The sequence below is a fragment of the Triturus cristatus genome, chromosome 11 (genome assembly GCF_964204655.1).
Source record: "Triturus cristatus chromosome 11, aTriCri1.1, whole genome shotgun sequence".
NCBI classification, from domain to species: Eukaryota; Metazoa; Chordata; class Amphibia; order Caudata; family Salamandridae; genus Triturus; species Triturus cristatus.
The window spans coordinates 819,801,317-819,814,849 of record NC_140594.1 but is presented as its reverse complement, the minus strand read 5'-3'; the positions used below and the strand labels follow the sequence as shown (position 1 = coordinate 819,814,849).

At 39.2% G+C, this 13,533-nt stretch overlaps 1 protein-coding gene across 1 annotated transcript in view; it reads right to left on the bottom strand.

The window, feature by feature from the left end:
• LOC146785483 (thiamine transporter 2-like) overlaps positions 1 to 13,533 on the bottom strand; it is an 826,847-nt gene that overhangs the window by 557,875 nt on the left and 255,439 nt on the right. Inside the window, exon 2 of the mRNA XM_085633336.1 lies at positions 3,850 to 4,022. Within this exon, the coding sequence (XP_085489462.1) occupies positions 3,850 to 3,999 (150 nt within the window). The 5' untranslated portion in view covers positions 4,000 to 4,022. The remainder of the gene's footprint in view (positions 1 to 3,849; positions 4,023 to 13,533) is intronic.

Sequence of the window (13,533 nt, the reverse complement as noted above, 5' to 3'; positions counted from 1 at the left end):
CATTATTTAACAAGTAATAACATATAAAAAAGATGAATAGATAAAAAAGATACATGACTAAAAACAAAGATCACATAGTTACGTTTATTATTTGTTTAATTTCAAAAATATAGAAAAAAAGCACTTTTTTTACATTTTTTCAAATGTTTAACAAATTTTTTTAATTTAATATACGTATTAATGAAATACAATAAATAAATCACATAAAAATATAATGAAATAGTCCGTTTTTAATCTTTGCAGCTTCAGATGACGAAAGCACGTAAACGTGAACGTAAGCGGCCATTTTGAAGAGCATCGATGGAGGAAGCAGCTGGAAGCTGATCTACGTCCAGGTAGGAAACATTTTCAACTTTATTTATACATGTAAAGTCAAAAAAATATCAATATGTTGTTAAGAAAGGATAAGGAGAGGTTGCGGTTCAAGAATGTAATGTTAAACTGGTAAAAAAAGTATGTCGCCATTCGTGAAATTAGAGTATGCCTATGTGGGGGTCGCCAAAAATTAAAGTGAAAAGTATTGTTTCGAATTTGTTGGAAAAAAAAGGAAAATACTTTGTTTACGCAAAGCTGAATTGAAAAATGTTTTAATTTTGAAAATATCTTGCTGTTTTAGCTCTACAAAAAAAGTCTGAAATGTGGTTAATTTGCAATGGAAAAAAGCTTCTTTGATTTAATAAGGACATTTTTGTTTGAAAAACTTTTAATATTAAAAATTTGGGATGTAAAGGTTGTTTACAAATAATTTTCATTGTTTGCGTTGTTTTTTAAGTATTAAGGCACTCATAGTGAGAGTATGATTTGGTAGGAGGTAGTAATTGTTTATTTTTGACTTGGTTGGTCAGAAGAAGTACAAAATTATTTCTATTGCAAAAAGGAAACTAGCACAGGTTGACATAGGGAGAATATGCTTTATTAGGAGGTAGATTTGGATCTATTTAAAAAATTGGAATGGATTTTTACTTTTGGTAAAAAAAACAATTTTTATCTCCTTTAAACTTTGGATTGTTTGGAATTTTTGGAAGTTGCAAAAATTGGATTTATTATGGTGGAAAAAGGAGACGAAAAAGAAAGAAGGCAAAAAAAAGGTTGGCTGACCCGACGTATATTTTGGAAAAATGTTTTTGAAAAATGTAATTGCCAATTGTAATTAGTGTTTGATAAAATTTAGGTGAAAGTAGGAAAGTAAGGTGAAAAAGTAATTTAGAAGCTTAGAATGTTAGCAACATTTTCAAGGTAGTCTAGAGCCACACACAACGAAAACTGTTGCATAATACCCAATAGTCTCTCAGGCATTTCCTTTGTTTTTTGTGTAACTCGTGGGTTTAGACTACCAGTTAATGTTTGTGAAAGTCTCATTTCCTGAAAACTTTGCTCCTTCTTCAAAGTTTCCAAAAAAGAGTAGAAATTAGGGTGTGGTTTTAGCTTCTCCCTCTAAACAGCTCGTGTAACAGTTCCACCACTCCACATGGAAACGTGGCTTCCTCCTGCGACCCGATCTGCTTAGGTGCCCAATCCATGTGTCTTCAAAATAATTTAGGATGGGTGCCAATTTGTCTTCATTTACATTGTAATATTCTGATTCTGTAATGGCAGTGTAGTACTCGTCTACATTTTCGGGAGGAACAAAACAAAGAGCTGTTAATTTTTGTAACTCAAACTGTAGTTTGCTATCTCTTGAGTATTCTGCAACTAGGGATGTTTTCTGTAACTTACGCCAGAATGCCTGGGAAAAATGGAAAAAACACCCCTTAATTTGGGTATCCGTGAACGTTTTACTGATCACATTGATCATGCTCAATTCATAATCGACAATTATTTTCCTAGGACTTTTGGATGTTGTATTTTTAATAACTGATAAAAGTTCAGTGTAAGTTGCAGAAGTCTTATCAGGCAGATAACTATATACTAAGGGGATCACATTATGGTTAATTTTAGCGTGTATAGTGTAAATTTGAGTGAAAGGATGGGGTGTACTTTTAAACGTCCCATCCATCATCCAAATTTCACTATTTTCTAACTTAACAAGGTTGCGGGGTGTACTAAAAATTAGAATATGTTTTTGAGGGTTTTCGTTGTCATGGAGAAGGAAGGGTTCATCAGCAAAAGAAATAGTAAGTTCATGTGGAATAACAATGTCAGAAAAGGTATGAGGTGTTGTGGTTTGTGTGTTACTTGCCTGCTTTTGTCTTTGTATAATTCGCCTCAAATTAGGAATTATAGGCATATTACTAGCAACACGACTGGGGACATGCTGTGCAACCTCTCTTAAAATGGATCCAGTAGAATCATTGGAAGTGCTTGCAAGTTCTTTCATCTCATTTAAGGTTTCCCTTACATCAATCTCCATTGCAGAGGCAGAGTGGTTATGATCTGTTGTTTTAATAATGATATCATCAAGGGGGATGTATGACGTTACAACGCATACTATTACAATGCATGACTTTACAACACATTTTTTACAACGCTAATACCTTTACAACGCATGTTTTTACAACGAATACTGTTACAACGCAAGATAGTGTTATTAGTAGTAAAGTGCTATTACAACCAATTCATTTATAACGCATACCTTTACAACGTATACAAATATATAAGATAAAGCACTATGCAATAGCCTTGCATATCCCTTTGAAAAGTCCCAACCTTTCCATTAAAATTAAAATCTTGATTCTTGCTTGTGTTTTAAAGAAAATATTTTAAATGGGTGTATTGGTTTTATGTTTAAGTATTTCTGTGGTTTTGAGGTCTTTTTTGAGTTTCACATTGTAGAAATTGTGTCGGTGGAAGTTCATTGCTTCAAACAGTGTTTCAGTGGGGGTGCACTAAGGTCAAAAAGTTAAGAACCACTGTTCTAAACTATAGCATATGCTTCATATTTTTGAGGTAAAACTAAATCTTGGACAGTTGCAACCTTCCCATAAAAATTAAAATGTTGTTTTTTTGTATCTTTATTGTTTGTGATATAATTAAAATCTCTTTGATGGAGTCTTATTTCCGCATTTTTGTGTATTGTTTTGAGAACTAAATTGTAGAAATTCCTGAGGTAGGGTTCCCAGCTTCCGATAGTAAATCAGGGGATCCGCTGAAGCCAACGATTTAAGGGCCGCTGTATTGGAGTATTTCTTCTTTATGTGCATAATAAGGGTTAGTTCTATGGAAAAAAAACTAGGCAGTTGCCTAGGGCACCTCCAGAATGGGTACCCAATTGGTTCTAAAAGCATTGAAGGGGGAAACAGCATTTACAAAGCTGTTTCTACAACGCAAAGCTATTACAACGCAGTCGTTACAACATCCGCATTGTTAGTACGCAATACCTTTACATCACAAGTCATTACAACGACTTGCTATAGGGAGCGCAAAGGTATTGGATATAAAATCCAACACCTTCCCTGTTGTTCCACAAAACAGAATAGGAATAGTAAATAATACTATTCCTAAGTCAAGCACGCCCCCTACAGCAAGTCATTGTAATGCTTTGCGACGTAAAAGCATTGCGTACTAACAGCGTGGTCGTTGTAACAACTGCATTGTAATGGCATGCGATAAATTGCATGCGCTGTAACATTCTATATTCATCGAATGTGCCCTGATTGATGAGAGAGCGTTGGCAAAATATCTCTTCACCTAGTATGCCAATAATTATTACACTGGTCCTTCACCAAACATATAAGGTATTCTGGGGTCAATAAGAGTTGTTAATTATTGGCCTGGGAAACATAGTCAAGACCAAACAACCGCACAACCAGAGATCTTCGTGCAGAGTCTATTTTATATGTCAAAATCACTTTTTGAAGCCATCAAGCATAATATAGATATGCTTATTTACAATTCATAGTAGAAACATACCTCATCCAGGGTCAGGTTTTTGATCTCACTTGTTAAATAAGGGGTAAGGAAAGGTTCTGTTGGCCGAAGTGCAGCAAAAAAGCCATTAATACAGAGGGTCACTGTTGGAAAAATCCATCCGCTTCGTTGTATCTTGCCCCAGCAAGACATGTTGCCTGTTGCTCTATATAAACCTGTGTAAAGATAAACACTTTAAAGCCTTGTCTTGATTGAAATCTGTATATGATAAATGCTTACAGGATTATATACAATTTCCATACAATTTAAACACAACTTAACAGGTTTAAGGGAAACATCATTTTAATTATTTATTTGTATGATTTAATATAGCTGGGAACATGCCCTTTGTGGCATCAGGTTGCTAATCTAGGGAGGCATCAAGAACATACACTCTGAGAGGCAAAAAGAACACAGTAGACAGCATCTTCTATGGAAAAAACCAGCAGCATGTGTGCCAGACATGCATCTTTACTTTAGGACCAACCTGTTGCAGGATTGGGCACCTAGTTGTAGTATTAGTCGTGGTTGGGTGGTGTATCACACTAGGGTAGATGTTCAAGAGTTGGGCACCAGAGGAAGCCCATTCACCATGTAGGTAATCAACTAAGGCGTGACTCACAGACCAGCATTATCTCTTACATGAGACTATTCTGATTCGCCCTGGTTAGTGGTTATGTTTAGAGCTATAGATGCTATAGGCACAAGGTTATCCAATATTGTTGTGTTGCACAGCCATTAGGGCTTTTTATGTGTTATCTTTTTCTTCAGCTGAATGGTCTGAACAAGTATATTGTCCAAAGGGTCTGGCTCTGTGTGAAGGAAAAGGATCCCTATATGTACTTTGCTGTGGGCTTGTAGGTTGCATAAATATATTGTAAACACCATGATAAATAGGAGCTGGCTCACGTTTTTTAACAGCTTTGAAACAGCAGGTGGATGGACTTTGTTAGTTTTGTTTAGGCAGACTTTACTCCATGTATGGGACACTTGCACTTCCCAATACCATGCTCAGGACTGTTAGGCCACTTTTGTTATATTGCATAAGTAGCACCACTTTAGTTCACGTTGGGTGTGGACGATGGCAACTAAAGGTGGAATGGAGCTTTCTTTTCTGGGTCACATAGGAAGTAGGAACCTTTGCAAAGATATTTGCTGAGTGAACCTAGAGAGGAGGCTCATGAGACACAGAGTGAGGAGGCACTTACCATGCACAAATAGAAAGGGATGGTAGAGGTCAACTGGTGGTTCAGAGGGTAAAGGGAATGTAAAGTGGATATCTAGGGTTGAGGCCGAAAAATGGGCATAAGGTACTTTGAGGAATGGACAAGCAACCAGGATATTTAGAGGGGGACATTTGGGAGCAGTCAGTGAAAAGGAGTATATGAATCATGGATGGAGATGTGGGGGGGGGAATTGTTATGGACATCTAGTAGCATTAAATAGGAGCAGGGAGAAAGCGAATGCACTTTTTGGGGCATTGAGGAAGGGGGTACAGAGGGCGGGGGTGTGGGATGAGCACGCTGGGCACTCAGGACAAACAAAGACATGCTTTGGTTGAGCCATGCTGTGGTACAGAGCAAAAACGCCTAGGGGGTCTGGCCATTGAGGATGAGGGGGCACAAATGTGAGTAGGATCGAGCATGGGAGTAGGACTGGGTTGCCTGAATGAACTTATAGAAGACAATCTCACAGAGGGTACTTAGTGGGAGGTTAGTGAAGAATGTGCATCTGGGCATGGCATGAAAGACTGTATCTTTTTGGAACCTGTAGAGGGCTGTTTTGGTACTGGTCATGGAAAAGTAGCATCCGAAGCACACAGAGAGTATGAGATTGTGACCCTTGGAAAAACATTTATAAAGGGGCTGCTGATATGAAACCTCTTGAGAAGAGTGGGTTATTGTGAGGGTTCTAGAGAGTGTGCAGGTGAGACTCAAATATATATGGAACACCTAGAAACACTTAAAGATGGCAATTATGGCAGAGAAGGACAATGCTAAGTGGGCACTTCGAAGAACATAAAAGGAAAAGCAGTCTAGGCTGGGGGCAAAGTGCATTTGGATGTTTGCAAGTTGTAACTGTGGCTCAAGGCACAGTGACTGAGGGGACAAGTGGGGTTGGTATCACTTGTAATGAATACCTGGAGCTGCTGGATGATCTTGAGATATACAGAGGGATGATTGGCCTGACATGTTAAGAGAGGTACCAGAGGGATGCATCTGGGACAAATAGGGATTAGTTTTATGTTGCTACCCAAAGTCAGCAATTGGGGATAGAGACATTGAGCTTGATGATACTTGGAGAAAGCCATCACAACATAGCACTTAGGGCTACATGGCAGGTAGGACAGATACAGAGTACTCTTAGGAGGCTAATAATGGACTTGGGTAGAAGGGAGTGAAACTGTGAAGGCCTTAGAAGGAAATGAAGGGATAGTATGAGAAATGCAGCTAATGGTGGATCGCACCTCAGGACACATAAAGTATGTCATTCGGGATTGTATCCCAGTACCTATGTGCCTTTTTCTTAGAGTATTTGTGTATGTGATGGATCATGATGATTGAAAATATTTATGTGTGTTTTATAGATCTATGATTCTGAAATAAACATATAGTACTGAGAGGGATATTAGAGCTAGTTGCACATAAAGGCATATGAGACTCGTGACGAAATGAGTGATGCATTGTGGAACAAATTCATGTCTGAGTTACTAAGAGGTGCTACAAGGTTGGTTTGGAAAGGATGCAATATAGAGCTCAAAGGGACAGAGCTCTAGGGGCCTTTTACAGGAGGCAACTGAGGTAGGATACAGTACATGGAGATACTTTGAAGGACTATTGGGGCATAAGGAACAGTGCATGTTTATGCATTTGAGACTGGTGGTATTAAGAGAATAGGTATTTGGGGTACTCAGTGGCTAAAGTGTTTATACCTGAAGTTCACAGGTTGATGTAAATGTAGAGAATGCCGAGAGGCAGTGAGATTTACTGTCTGGGAGATGGATCAATTATTGGCAGACAGCTTGGGGCTTTTAAAGGGGGCAATCAAATGTGTCTATGGGAACACAGCACCTGGGGGTGGATGAAGAGGGTATTTGGGGGTTGGGTTCCCAAAGTAAATGAGACATTGGGGGCACTGGGAGGCACAGAATGACAGTCTGTGATACTAAGAAGGGAGTGGAGGAGAGGTGATCTGGGTACACATAGAGGCTACAATTAGAGCAAGGGGTACCTCTATAGAGATATTTTTAATGGGGACTCAGTAAGGCAATTGGAGTTTTTAACCAAATGAACACTGCTTTGCGGGCTACTGGAGGACAGAGAGAAGGGAAAGCCTAGCGGCACTGTGATGCGCAGGAAATGACAAGGTGAAATAGTGTATTATGTCAGGGAGCGCCAGGGCCCTTTTTAGGTCGAGCATTCGAGACCGCTTGTATATACTTTATTATATACTTTGGTATATATACGTTAGTATATACTTATATGTGTATGTACATTGTGGGCTCTGGAGATCAGCCCTAGGACTTGTCTGCTTCCGCTTAGGGACTTTTTTTCTGTTCAACTGCCTCTATTTAACTGTCTTAATGGAAAACGACCAGCAGAGGTAAGTAAAGTACCAGAATTGCTTTCTGCTGAGGGACTTTCTTTTTTCTGACACCTGCCTCTAGTAAGCTTTCTGAATGGAAAAGGACCAGCAGTGATCAGTAAAATACCAGAATCACTTGAGCATTCTCTAGATTCCAGTCCATAGAAATTGTCTTCCACGAGCACCTGTAGACAATATTTTTTTCAAATCTTGTATTTTCAGTGATATGATCACAGAAGGCCCTTCTTTTATATTAAAAACAGAGCTTTGGACTATACCATTTTCCACTGAAAGGCAATATTTCTCTCAATGAGTTCCCATACCTGGTGTGTCACGCAGTTTGGTGCTTACTTTACCTCCATGTTAAAGAACAGTCGATGTTTCAGCACCCAGGCTAATGTGCTGCGTAGCTAAATACATATAAGGACCCAAAGGCGAGATCGATTGCATTGCAAATGCTTGTTTGTTGGTGTTGCCAGGAAAATGAAGTCTCTGGATAAAATGGGGAGGCGGGTTGGATGGAGGAAAAGGTGATTAGGTCTGATATTGCTTTTGGATGTTGAGAAAGAAAAATGGCAGACTTGGGTACAGAGTGGCTACCAGTGCAAGACCAGGATGTTCTGTGCATGACAGCAAGGCCCTCCTAAGTTTTCAGTGTGCAGTGTTTGTGTTGGATCCTATAACTTTCGGAAAGGAGGACATCCTGGATGTGTGTATGAGAATGTGACCCATGTTTCCAGTGATGTCTAAAGAGTTAATCGCTGCAGAGAGTGCACTGCTGAGCATCAATTGAGTGTGGTGAGGGATTGTGTGTGTGGTATGTGGATGATGTTGCAGACAGATGAGCAAAGTGTTTGCATGTTCTTTAGGAATGGGGTGAAATTTGCTGTTTGTGAGACACAAGATGTAGTTAGCTTACCTTGTACCGGAATTAGAGCTGTAGGCTGCCAAGGTCCAAATAGGTGGCGCCATTGTCTGAGTCCTCCCACAGCTGGGGATGCCCTGAAGAGTTGATGAATGTAAGGGAGGAGGCAGGAAATGACAGCTAGAAACTAGTGATGTCACTTCCTGTAAAGATGGATGCAGCAAAATCTGAGATGACTTCCTGTTGAGATGAATGCTGGGAAATGGGGTTCAGCAGCCGGTCCTCTCCTTTTAAAAATGTTTTGAGGAGAATCTAGTGATGTCACTTCCTGGAGAGATGATACTGGAAAATGCAGTAAATAAAAAACTTAAAAGGTCCCAATGAAATCGACCTTGGTTTGAACCTTTTAAGTTATTTCTTAACTGTATTGATATTTTGATACTGGCTTAAGATATATGCTTTTCTCTAGGAAGGCCTTGCTGCTTACACTACGAATGGTGAGCCACTCTTGTTCATCCTTAGTAGATACAAAGACTGATATCTGGTCTTCTGTAACCACTTTTCCTCATATTGACCGTTTAAACACGGTCATTAACAGTCTTCTACAATCACTTCTGTAAAGGATGCATAGCAACACAAGCTCATTACTATTTGTACGGACCCACTACTGTTCCAAGTTGAGAGGTTTGTCACATTTACACAGTAACACACAATCTCAATACCCTTCCATACATGCTGTAAGAAGTTGGATTGTGGAGTACACTATATTTTACAGAAGTGATGATTACTGTGGCGTGAAATTTAATAAAATATCTCCTTGTTCATGGGACAGGTTTCTTCGTAAATCAACATGCTCTGTAAAAAAATCCACTTGTCCCATTGATGCTACAAATTGCAGCAACAAATTATGTCAGAAATCTCATTATATAAAAGCTCTGATGTTAGCCTTTCTGATTATGCCCGAGCTCATTCTATAATTGGGTTTGAAGTCTTGTAATTTCCTTATTTTTGCCACTTTTCCACAGACCTACATCCTGGGGCTGGAGGCAACTTTAAGCAATAGTTCCAGGGTTGGAATGCTTTAGGGGTTTTCCTCAGATCTATCTTGTTTCATACTGAGAAAGGTTGGAAATTCCTTCTGACAATGGCAGAAGTAGAACATCTTCCAGGATTGGGATAAAAGTGGCTAGAGGATAAGAGAACTTGTAAACCTCAACAGATTTTTGCACAAGCAAATCTACACCTGCATATTTGCTCGTGCTAGAATGCAGTTCACAAATATTTTCTAAGAGTAGGATTTCCTGGCTTCTTCTCTAAATTCTTGTAAATTTATGAAAGCCATAAATCTGCACTAATGCAAGGACATATACCATGGGTGCAATTTTGTGACTTTCTTTACGAATTGGTTCCATAATTAAGTCTGTAGTTAATAAAGACCTTTTGTGTTTATTAAAATTCTATATTTTGCTTTATTTATCTATCGATCCATCAACAGGCTTCCGCTCTTTTACAAGGAGCATGTCGGCACAGAGTCGTTTTTTTCAGTGCCAGGGACTACTGTGGCAATGTATGCTTTTGAGACAAAAATATATTACTGCTTTGTACCAATGTGTGTTTTCATGGTGGAGCCTGGCAGGTTTCACAATTTTTACAAAAAGGCATTTATAAAACCATAGGCTGACCACCCATATCAGACCTATAGGCGTTGCCTTAGCTTGTTTATTTTTATGTTTCCCATTATCTTGTTAAAACTGGTTGCACTGATGTCCCATTATGAATATCTTCTGGAAATACTAACATGCATAAACACATTTTACTAAACCATGCTTCAAAAAATGTTACCTACAATTTCACAGTAGTATAGAAAAACATGTTTTCCCTAGTTGCATTTTTTGTGAACATTTTATTTTGCAAGCAAAGAATCATCAATTTTGCTTTCAAGCTTCTGATGATATTTGCATCTAATTAGAGTGCATTCTGGAAGCATTGTATGTAGTCTCATAATGGTAAACTTTGCAATCGCGTGTACACATTTTTATACTAGAATCACTGTCAGTAGTGCAGTCTGAGCTTACATTTCCTTACAGTGCTCACCCTAATGATAAGATTTGTATTAATGAATCATAAATACCAGTTTGAACAGCATAAACATATGGGCACAAATATGAGCTTGACTGCAGACAATGCCCTTCCCTGATCCATAATGTGGTATTATAAACTGGCAGCCAAAGGGTTTGTACTGCAGGGGGTTGGGCCTACTAGTCACATGGACAAAATAAACATAACAACTTGTTATCCTTGACCCCAAACAATATGTCCTAGGAATTGAGCTACAGCAATTCCACACGTCTGCTGTAGTCTTTGCTGTACTATTAACATAACCTCAAAAGGCTGTATCAGAGATATAACAGTAAGGATGGAGTGTAGATGGTAAGGGAAGTGAAAATTACAAAAAAACTTCTAAAACAGAGTACCAGCATAGAGAATTAACAATTGTGCTGCATTGCAACCACCCATCATATGATACAAAATACATACAGCACAGTCCTACAGATTTACAGCGCACTAGTCACTAATGGGCAAATCAGCTATCGTACCTTTTGGTTTCCCCCACAGCGATTTCACTGTCATTCGGAGTTTCCCAGATCAGAATAAGATTATACACAGAGTTAGAGTTGCCACACCTTATCTACCGTCATCGGGTGTCCCCTCCACACAGCCTTTAGCTGTCTAAGGTCGAAAGACCTCTTGTGTCCCATGCAAAAAAAAACTTACAGTGGGCTTCGTGTGAGCTCACTGCTTAACACAGTTGGCTTTTTGTCACTTACTCATATCTTCTTCTTCCATGGCTTTCCTTCCTCTCCTTGTGTTAGTCATTAACCTGGAGCTTAGCTTACTTACTATCAGTTTGATTGGATGAATTGTAAACTTTCACTACTCACAATCAGGGAACTATTTTCTATTTTGGAAACTATTTTCTTTTTTATTCAGCAATGCATGAGAATGCATGTGTTTTCTTGCAATCTCCCTGTGTGCCACTTCTCTACCCAAATACCCACCCCATGCTCTAAGTTGTGCTCCCAACCCCTCCCAGCATGCCTGTAAAAAAAAAACAACCATATTAGGTATATTTTTGCCAGGGTATGACAGAGGAGCAGACTTTAAGGTACTTTTTTTGCTTTATGTCTGCATTCCACATACTATATGAAAACGCAGGTTATGGCACACAAAGGCTTTGATGAAACTGTGGTGTGGGCTAGTTGCTGTACTCAGGTGGTGTGTGAGTTAGAAGTTGAATTTAACATGACTGAAAAGCAGTGGATTCTTCTGAATGCAGAATATTTTCCTTCCTGGGCTAGAGGACCAAATGGATGAGCAATTGTTTCATTTCCGAATCCGGATGAATGTTAACTAGGTATTGGAGAGCATTTTCCTTTAAATTCTGATACTGTTTTACTGCTTTTAAATTCTATTCAAATTTCCTATGTGAAAAGTATTTGAAAATGAAACCACGCAATATTAAATTCAATGCAAAATTTTGAGGTACGTTTACTTTTTCGAAAGTATTTTGATTTTTTTTTTCCTTTTACTTTTTTTAAACAATGCTTCACAAACAGGCACTGGATAAACCAATAGCTTGCTACCCGCATTATAAAGCTGAGATCTACAGACGTGGCCAGTGCTCGTTTTTTGTCACTATGGTCTTCTTCACAGGTAAACATTGTGGGAGCCCATAATTACTGTTGCATGGGGTGCAAACCGTGCTTGCAACCGATCCTGGTATTTGTATCACACCAAGAATAGGTCATACTTCTGTCGCATACCCTTTTTAGGTCTCACCTAAGCAGCACTTGCGCTGTCTCTTAGAGACATGCTGTATTCAGGGATGGACTTTAAGCTCCGCCCATTTTCCACCCATCTTTTCAATTGGCTCCTGTCACTGTCCTTTGTAAACGGTGGCTTTTGATTCTTTAATAGGCTTAGTAGTCCCGCCTTAGTACCTCTTTTTCGCCTGTTGTGACCTTCTATGAGGACACCCCCTGTTACATGTGTTGTTACTCAGTATGTTTTAATTACAGTCTGTGAGCACTATTTTCTTAAATAACTCCCTCCTGCCTGCTGTTGCGGGATGGACACCTCTCCCACAAATGCACCACTTAGCCTCATGATTAGCCTCATGATTCAATAAATTAAAATAATGGCAAGGCGCCCAACAGGACCATATTTACTGTAATAGCACTGCCGCTTTTCTTTTTCATTTATTTACTTCATTTGCAAGCTTTTGTTGTTAGGCTTTTGTAAGTCCACATACCCAACAGTCGGTTGTATTAATCACTAATTGGTGTTGATGTAATAACTGAATGAATGAATTATTGTAATACTCAGTTCGTCTAATGAGTTCATGTTGAGGAAGTGTATGAAATAGATGTGGAGAGATAGTAGAAGACAAAGAGATAGAAGGAGGGACAACTTTTCGCTGCAAAACATAAACAATCCAACCTATACACGCCAAAAGAACACATAATAATATAATAATACATAAAGTAATACCACAACGACTGTACATTAATTTACACTGTTTTTCCTTGATCTTGTTCTTTCTCTCTCTTTCACCTAATGTAGTTTCCATCTTTCTAAATGGATGCTCACGGCAATCTTCCTCAATCACTTAATCACGATTGTCTGCCGTCCTATGACACTGCAAGTCCTGCAGGCCTATTGCCACTACTCAGGTCGCAACCAAGACTCCTACCGTGACCCTGCAACCGGGATAGAAGACTACATAGAAGAGAAAGTCGTGTTCTTTAGTCTAGGTCTTAAGTTATAGTTCTCTTTGTCAGGAACAGTTTAGTCTCGGAACAATGTTCGTGGATCTGTGGTATTCAAACGACGATGTGGTGGTATTGCTTTCTGAAGAATGTCGTCGTCCTCTTTCTCTGACAATGTTCCATGCAGGCGTGCATCACTAAAAGGAATAAATCGTGGAACCTTCTCGTTTTCAGAGTCACTAATGCCCTTACGAACCCACTGATCAAACGGTAAAGGCAAAGGCACTTTCTTGCAATGCACGCCGTGAATCCAGTTTTTCTTTCCTTCGACTTTCACCACGGTTCTCGTGGTTAGGAGAACCTGCCGAGGTTCCTTCCACCGAGGCTCCAAATTTTTCGTCCTCTGGAAATTCGTCACACAGACCCAGTCACCTGGCTGGATGGAATGACCCGAGTCAGTGGAGGCCT